The sequence below is a fragment of the Tarenaya hassleriana genome, unplaced genomic scaffold, assembly GCF_000463585.1.
Source record: "Tarenaya hassleriana unplaced genomic scaffold, ASM46358v1 Cleome4, whole genome shotgun sequence".
Classification (NCBI taxonomy): domain Eukaryota; kingdom Viridiplantae; phylum Streptophyta; class Magnoliopsida; order Brassicales; family Cleomaceae; genus Tarenaya; species Tarenaya hassleriana.
The window spans coordinates 5,621,123-5,629,234 of record NW_010966881.1 but is presented as its reverse complement, the minus strand read 5'-3'; the positions used below and the strand labels follow the sequence as shown (position 1 = coordinate 5,629,234).

The 8,112-nt window shown below is 41.0% G+C and overlaps 2 protein-coding genes across 8 annotated transcripts in view; both read right to left on the bottom strand.

Moving 5' to 3' along the window:
• LOC104824257 (splicing factor 3B subunit 3-like) overlaps positions 1–3,213 on the bottom strand; it is a 5,025-nt gene extending 1,812 nt beyond the window's left edge. The window contains exons 1-2 of one of the 3 annotated variants that reach the window (XM_010556283.2): positions 3,131–3,213; positions 7–2,980 (exon numbers count right to left, since the gene is read on the bottom strand). In XM_010556283.2, the coding sequence (XP_010554585.1) occupies positions 7–2,952 (2,946 nt within the window). In that variant the 5' untranslated portion in view covers positions 2,953–2,980; positions 3,131–3,213. The other 2 variants (XM_010556284.2, XM_010556281.1) reach the window with 2 other exon arrangements.
• Positions 3,214–3,697: 484 nt separating this feature from the next.
• Positions 3,698–8,038, bottom strand: LOC104824254. 5 transcript variants are annotated; one of them, XM_010556275.2, is made up of 5 exons: positions 7,778–8,038; positions 7,309–7,454; positions 5,814–6,645; positions 4,728–4,890; positions 3,698–4,634 (listed from the first exon to the last, which is right to left on the bottom strand). In XM_010556275.2, exons 3-5 carry the CDS (start codon positions 6,576–6,578, stop codon positions 3,982–3,984), a joined length of 1,581 nt encoding a protein of 526 aa, XP_010554577.1. In that variant the 5' UTR covers positions 6,579–6,645; positions 7,309–7,454; positions 7,778–8,038; the 3' UTR covers positions 3,698–3,981. The 5 variants fall into 5 exon arrangements, with proteins under 5 accessions (XP_010554577.1, XP_010554578.1, XP_010554579.1 ...); XM_010556276.1 differs by lacking the exon at positions 7,778–8,038 and adding an exon at positions 7,527–7,730; XM_010556277.1 differs by lacking the exon at positions 7,778–8,038 and adding an exon at positions 7,137–7,229 and having other exon boundaries at positions 7,309–7,520.
• Between the last annotated feature and the right edge of the window lie 74 nt (positions 8,039–8,112).

The following is an 8,112-nucleotide window of genomic DNA, read 5'->3' as shown; positions in this document are numbered from 1 at the left end:
AAAGAGTTTGTTTTCACATTTCCTAAGCAGTCTCTTTTTTCCCAAGTCATACAATCTGAGAACAGATCCTATACCAGCCAGCAGTCTTCCCTGGAATTGGCATAAAGCAAGTGGAACACCTTCCACTTGTGTCTTGTGAAGAAGTTCGAGGGATTTCCCATCTTCCAGAAACCTGTAAATATGAATGAACCCGGCCATTGCTTTCTTTTTCGGCCAGAACTGCAGTCCTTTTGCTGTACCAACAGCCAACAAAGTACCATACTCCTTATCATGGAAATTCACCGTGCAGACGCTAAATGCAGCTTCGTTATCCTGAAGTTCCAAGAGGCAGGTTGTAGTAGCCGTTTTAGGATCAAGAACCCTTATGCAAGAAACCCATTTTTCCGACTCGGCTTTTGGATAACCATATTGCTCATCGGAAAGCGGATCTTCCTTATCTTCATCATCGGCACCATTCTCCATCTGGTCTGCATTAGCATTACCATTCTCTCCCATTCCAGCAGCCTCGAAACATTCCTTTCTTGCTGCTTCACGTTCTTCTGCGGTGAATGCTCCCTGGTCACTCTCGATGATAACCAACAACTTCCGCTTGGGTTGGAGAACAAACTTTCTCGGTGTGTACCTTAAAGGAATCATGGTTTCGTTAAATGTTTCTCCAAGTCGTTCAATCATAAAAATTCTGAGAGCATCCCCAGCAACAGCAACAACACCTTCAGCACATTGATCAGAAGAAAAGGGAGAAGCAAATTCCAAAGTCTCGTAAGACAGAGGCGTTAACTGGAAGTGTCCCTGATGAATATAACCAAGCCAAGGCCGACTGGACAAACATAGCATTGCAGGGCGACCTCTCACAGCAATAGAGAACAGCTTGGGAGGCTTCAGCCCCAGAAATCGAGAACGGGAATCAGAAAGCTGACCAGTCACCATATCCACCACCGTTCTGAAAAGAACCCCATTCTGCAACCCGGCGTTAAGGAAGAGACTTGCAGGATGATCAGCACCATCCTCGCCACCAACAGATGCCTGAACTTCAAGGAATAGCAAAGATTCTGGAGCTGCAGAGACACTTTGCACACTTAGGATCTGCAGACAGTCGTCGGGATCCAAAGACAAGATACGAACAGTATTGTCATAAGACCCCACGGCAAGGAAACGAGATCTCTGTCTTCCTTCAGGAACCGGGGCAATGTCCAAGCATGCAACATCCCCAGACATCTCATGCTTCTCCACCTCCATCAGCTGACCAGTCATATCTGCCTCAAAATAAATTAGCTCTCCCCCACTCAATGCAATGACCACTTGAACCCTATTGTAGCCAACTTTAACAATTGACCTCTTGCCAGGAGTTCTCCACTCATTTATTCGGCCATCTTCCCTTATGTGGCGAATACCATTAGGATGGACTTGCATGAGGGAATCATCACCAATCAGGGATACAGCAAGGGAGGGGGTAGTATCAAGAAACCCACTATCACTAACTTCTTCGACTGTTTCACCAATTGAGAGCACAAGAGTGGCATTGGCAAAAGAGACAACAATGTATGCATCAAATTCATCATTAACGTTCTTTTTCACTGTCCACACCGCACTGGGGAGACCAGGAAGCTGTGAGACAGCCATCTCACTGATGGCCAATCCAGGCCTTAGAATCCTCAGAGAAGAGCGTGGACCCCGTCCACAAAGTGAAAAGATCTGAGGGGTTTCTTCCTCGAAAAGGTTTATGACTTTCATGTCCATAATTGGCATCATACTCTCAACTTGGTCGATCCTAACAAGGTTCTTAAGTCTTCTAGGTTGAAAAAACACTGGCTGGAAACCCTCTTCAGTCTCCATTAAATTGGATGAGGAAGACTCTACATCAGGTTCCTCCCCTATTGCCTGGAACTGATACAAACCATGATTTCCAAACTCTGAAGCAGCAAAAAGAAAACCAGACTTGAGTACACATATGGAAGCAGCAACGGCAATTGTGTCAAAATATTTTATCTTCAGCTCTGAGACATGATCTCCGTCATGATCCAGAGTGACCTTGAAAATATCACCGTACTCTGTCTGCAACAGAAAGAAAAACATCGACTTTTGCTTATGCGTGGCAGCTGACACTACTAACACCCCTCGCTCAGCTGGCAAATCAGCCCGTCTAGGAATCACTGCTCTCACATCCGATTGACCTTGATTCTTGTATATGACGAAATTCTCGGCGCAAACCAGAACTCCGCTTGGCCCATCCGCTCCTCCAGGCACAGTAACGAGCATATTGGCGCCATTATCAACTGGCTCCGACCATTTCCTAGAGACATGATTGAGCCCCAAATCGAGCTCATAGAAAGTCAAATGCTTCTGAGCCTCACTCGCAGCCTGACCGGTTGGATCCTGATCTGCCTCCGAGTAATCAAGCTCGATAGACGCAAAGATTGGGTTATCGAATCCACAATCCACACCACAGATAGAATAGCATATAGTGTGTGACTTGTGGGCTTCCAAAGGGGAAGAAATGGTTAACCTAGCAGCCGTATCTCTGTTCAAGACATACACAAGCTTCTGCTTTTCACATGCTCCTATCATGACGGCCCTTCCTTTGGGATCAATAGCCAAGTACTGTCCCGGCACGATTCTTCGACAACCGGACTTCCCAAAAGTCTCCTGATGTATTTTGTCGAAAACATTTTTCTCCTTATTGTAATCGAGTATAACGATTCGACCCGAATCAGATCCCACAACGATATAATCCTTCTGCGAACCAGTTAGCCGAAACTGAGCTAGGGATCTAATCGCACCAAATACTTCGACTGAGAGTATTGTCTGGATCTTACCGTTCTCGTCCGGTCGGAGAAGATCGAGAATCTTCCCGCGAGCAACGACAATCTCCTGCGTCTTCCCACCGGAGAAGTTGCCATTTATGGCGCAGAGAATTCCTGTCGCCTGTTGAAGAGTAAGACTGTATAAATACATCCCCCCGAAGCTTTCTCGAACTCAGAAGCTGCAGCACCGGCAAGATTTAGGGTTTAGGGTTTATATCAGATAAAAGAGAGAGAGAGAGATTAAGTAGAGGAATTTTCTGAAGGGTTTTGGATTCAGGTGAATCGGCGACTGTTCTTGGAAAACGAGTGAAGAAGGGAAATGAACTCACCCTAGCGCTCAAGCTCAAGCAGTGTTACCGCCATGGCTCGACCCATGAGAGAGGTGCTCCGGCAAAACCAACGGTCGAGATTCAATCTCAAATGGATTTCCTGATTTGGGCCAAATCTACTAGGCCGAGAATTAACGAAAGAGGCTCACGTGATAATGGATCGGCGGCCCCAAATCTGGATATTGCTATTTTAATTTTATCGTGGACAGCTAAAACTAAATTTAGGATCTTCATATGTTTTAATTTTAATGTCTAATTATTCATATTTTAAAATGTTCAATTTTTTTTATATTTGGTTTAATACGGGAATATTTTAAATATACTAATTTTAAATTTTTATATCTTGATCGATTCTAATTAACAATAAAAAAGAAAAAATAAATTACCTGAGATTTGAACTTTTTATTTCACACTTTGTTCTTTTATTTTAAATATATTCTCATACTACAAAGTTTAAGAGAGAGAGAGAAAAAGAGTGTTGCTTGTATGAGGGATCTCTTCATGCCCTCTATAGTTCTTGCTTGCAAGCTTTCCTGTGTGGCCTCTGTGGTGCGGAAAAGTATAATGTACCAAAAAAATTTTTTGAAAGAAAATCTGTAACCTTAAGTATACCTCTTAACCTTTTCAATGCAATGACTACAACAAAGAACAAGAACCTCTCCCTATACCTGACATTGACAAACGTATTTTTGTATGCACAGATTCCTCAAACACCCTCATCTGCTTTCTTGATGATGCATAACAAAATTGCACAAACCCGGAAAAACAATAGATGAAGATTACCTCCTCTCCTCCCCGTCGAAATGCAGAGGGAAAACGAACCGAATGAAAAGAAAGAATCACACTTTGACCTATACCCTACACACAATGCCGACTAACTCATCCAACAGCTCATCCACTAACATAGTTTCTAACTCCCGAACCACCGGCTCAACATCAGCTTCGAGTTCTAACCACTCATCTATGTCAATGGCTGCCATCTTGTCCGATGATTCCTTCTTGGCTCGCTTATCTTGCATTTCGAGCAGTTTCTGGAGCTCTTCTTTCAGTCCCTGAGTGGTTAGGACAGTTCTGAGCCTCCTAGACACTGATTTCTTCCATCTCGGGGCAGCTATGTATGACTCTAGGATCTCTTTCAAACCTGAATTCACTCTGTCAAGCCAAAGGATTCTATCTGATTTCCTCCAAGATGTATGGTGGGTGTATTTTTTCTCCAGCCTCTCAAAGATCTTAGGGTTGATGGGTAAATCCACTGAATCCCACCGGTTGAAGAATTTCCCGTTTTCGAAACCAGCCTCAGCAAAGACATCGTCGGTGTAAGAAGAATTGTGGTTTTCTTGGACTCCCAAAGATCCGATTGGCTTGGTGTCCTTGTCTTCTTTGACTCCCGAATCAAGAATTGATTCCTCGTCAGATTCATCATCGCTTGATACCACCATCCCAGACCCTTCTGAATAACTTTCAACAGATTCAGATTTCAGGATTTCAAGTTGTTGCTCCAGACCTAATGCGTAATTAAAAAGAAAACCATTAGAGAGCTTGAACCAGAGAGAGTGGGGAAATTTGTTTGAAACAACAGATTAACTTGCTACTTTACCAAGAAAATTGAAATGGGGAAGCTTTTCAAAATTTTCCAACATTTCCCCGTCAAATACTGGCTCCAGAACTGAAACAGGGCTGGGTTGATTACCCTCTTCCAAGCTTGTCTGACATTCTGGATATGTTCCGGAACAATGTAATGGATTACCCTCTTCATCCTGCTGCACAATAAAAGACCAACATAAGCTTCAAAAGTCTAACAAGAAAGGTGCACAAGCTAGAAAAAGAAGGCACACAACATGGTATCTTAATCAGATTACAACAAAAATTCCTTTCCACAGGCTTATATGCATCACATTCAAGCAGGAGTTGCAAGAAAAATGTAATCGTTTAGGTCTTCATTAGTTTCAGGAGAGGTTCATATTGTTAAGTTGAATGAAAATTTGGTTCCCAATGAGCTTATGTTTCCTTTTCATCCTTTGATTAACAGCAAGGACTTTCCATGAATTGGTCTCTATGTCACACATATTCAACATCAACTAGTAAACCATCGATGATAATGGTCTCAAACGTTCAAGAAGTCAACATAAAGAGAACTCATTGAAGTTAGTGGATTTAGAACATTGTTTTATCCAGACACCATATGAATCTTACTCGAGTAGCTCTATATGTGTTGTGGTACTAAACCATCATACAAACAGCAAAGTCCAATTTCAGGATGAGACAATACTAATTTGCAAGATATTATGCACATACTTTAAAAACGCAGTCACTATGAAACATATCACTACAACTTCTAGACAACATTAGTGGAAAAAAAAACATATGGCTGAAAAAATAGTAAAAAAGAAGAGTTATAAGATCATTGAAAAACTTGAGCAGTGGAACAGGGTTCAGAGTAATGAGTTCGACATAGTATACTATTGACAGGATTTCTAGGAGGCACACAAGCTCAAGGAAAAAAGAAGAAAGAAAGCAAGTAAGAAGATATGTGTAAATATGCATATTCATAAAAGGATTATAAACGAGAAGACACATAGATGAAGTCATCAGTTGTCACTAGCAAATCTGCAAAAGCCAACCATAAAGCTGACATTTCGGAATAAACAATAACGTAGAGTGCATGAAAATTTAGCCGAGATACCTTGCTCGTAAAATGTGGAGAAGATGTAAGTCTTAACTTCACATCTGCATCAAGGGTATCACTTCCAACCAAGTCCTTATAGGTGCTAACCATCGAGTTGGAGACAATTTCCCCCGAATATTTCTCCTTTCCCCCTCTGGCTAAGGTACCATCGAAAAGCTTCTTCCTTTCTTTTGCTTTATTTTCAAGCAAAAGGGATTTTTCCATCTTCCTATCACCCAAATGAGAAGCTCTTGGGGCAGTGATAGGAGAGAAGCATCTCAGAGAACTCTCTTTCTTCCTGATTTTTGGTTTTACAGGATTAACCCAGTTGTGATGTTTAGGTTTCAGATTTGACTCCAAGCTTTGCTGACCAGCTCTCATCCCAAAATTTAGGCGGCCTACCATTTCCCGGCGTATGGATGAGCCAGTCAGTTTTGTACTCTTTTCCCGCTTGTGAGGAGGGGTAGCTTGTGCATCAATCACATGTGTGGAGGCGAATAACGTGGGTTTTTGGAGATAAGCACGACACATTTCCTTTGTAGGAGACACAAGAAAACCTGAACTAGACTCTTCGTTCCCCATCGAGACAAAACCCTTTATTTGTTTCTCTTGATCCTGCTTCGATATATACTTCTTGCCCCAGGTACCAATCATAGCAACTTTAGGCTGGTAATTATCAGACAGGAACCGCTGTTTCTTTGCAAGATTCTGCTGAGGTTGTTGTAGTTCATCAAAACCGACTAATCTAGCAATCACACTGGACCTAATTCGTTCAGACTCCATTAACCTCGCAACTTGACTCCACTAACTCAATGTTTTAACACTAGACTAGACAGGAACTAGAGAGTGCCTGCACCGGAGAAAGAAGATAGATTTCGCTTATTTAATGTTTCTTGAGATAGCTCCAACAAAAAGTAAGAACCAAATGAACAGATCAATTCAAAAATCAGGCAGCAAAACAACACGACAGTGACTAATAAGGAGCATGTGTTCCTACATTCTACAGAGTATTCCTCTTATGCAATGGAAGAAATTTCTAACACTAACGATAATTTGATTGGAGATGCTTCTGTCTTGAGGATTAAAGCTTCCAAGTTCAGATTCCAGACAGAGCCAATTGATCAAAAGAACAACTTATACAAGAACCTATTTAATCGACTGGTAAATAAACTATCAAAACCCTAGGAGGAAAGGAAAGTTCTTACTTACTAATAACCTGCAAAGATCATCAGAGAAACAGACCAGAGAAAAACCTAGAGGGAGAAAAAAATGGCCATGAAATCGGAATTCAGACAAGAATTTATCAGACAGTAAACAAAAACACAGGAATCAAAACAGGACCATTTCAACATCACTTTATGTTTTCTCCACGGGGAACAAGAGGAGATCATGAACACAAACGAAATGGAATCCAATCGAAACATCAACATTTTTCTGCAGATGAAACCCAGATTCAGGGAAAAGAAATTAAAAATAACGATACAGATTAAGAAATACCAGAAAAAGATCTTACCCTTTTTCCCCAGTAAGATCTTCATCTAAAAGTTCCCAGATTCCATTCGTAAAATGAAACCCTAACGAAAAACGCGAGAATAGTTTCTATAACAGCGAATTGGCGGTCTTTGAGGTTGACGAGTTGCTTGTAAGATCAAGGAAAACCTAAGCCGACAAATTAAAAAAATGAAAAAAAATTGCATGAAAATTAGGTCAACAAGATAAATAAAGACAAACCTATGTCGCAATCACTTCCAATTTCTTGCAGAAAAAAAAAGATCCACGTCCAACATGGTCGGTTGCAGGATATCTGGGGTTTGGTTTTTTTTTTTTAATTAAAAAAGGTCCAATAATTTCGAATGGGACCCTTGAAAAAATGAAAGTAAACCAAGCTTTACATGCAAGAAAAAGACGTCCATTAATGGAGTTTTTTTATTGCTCAAGCAGGAACAAAATCTTTTATTTTTTTTTTAGGAACAAAATCTTACCAGAGAGAAGGGAAAAAATTTATTTTTCCTGCAATCTCAAATATTTCGCTTTTGGCAAGGAACGCATATCAAATCAATTGGTCCATGATGATGATGTTGGCGGACTGTCCAGGCGGTAATTACATATTTGCCCTTACCGTCTGTTTACATTCACCTTTGGGTCGTGATCGTCTACATGGAACGACGCCCCAAAATGTACCATCGTGTCCCGTGTTTCGCGCTTTAGAATGCTTCTCACATAATTCGCTTTTTATATTATGCCATTCATATAAAAAAAATGATATAAAAAACACGATGAGCACAAATTGGCATGAATAAATATTAATGGCTATCAT

What these genes read in the sequence shown, in the direction of transcription:
- LOC104824254 (XM_010556275.2), bottom strand. Translation starts at nt 6,578, where the DNA reads ATGGAGTCTGAACGAATTAGGTCCAGTGTGATTGCTAGATTAGTCGGT. An exon ending in CTCCACATTTTACGAGCAAG is followed by an intron (nt 4,891 to 5,813) that starts GTATCTCGGCTA and finishes TTTATTGTGCAG; the next exon opens with CAGGATGAAGAGGGTAATCC. An exon ending in TCCCCATTTCAATTTTCTTG is followed by an intron (nt 4,635 to 4,727) that starts GTAAAGTAGCAA and finishes ATTACGCATTAG; the next exon opens with GTCTGGAGCAACAACTTGAA.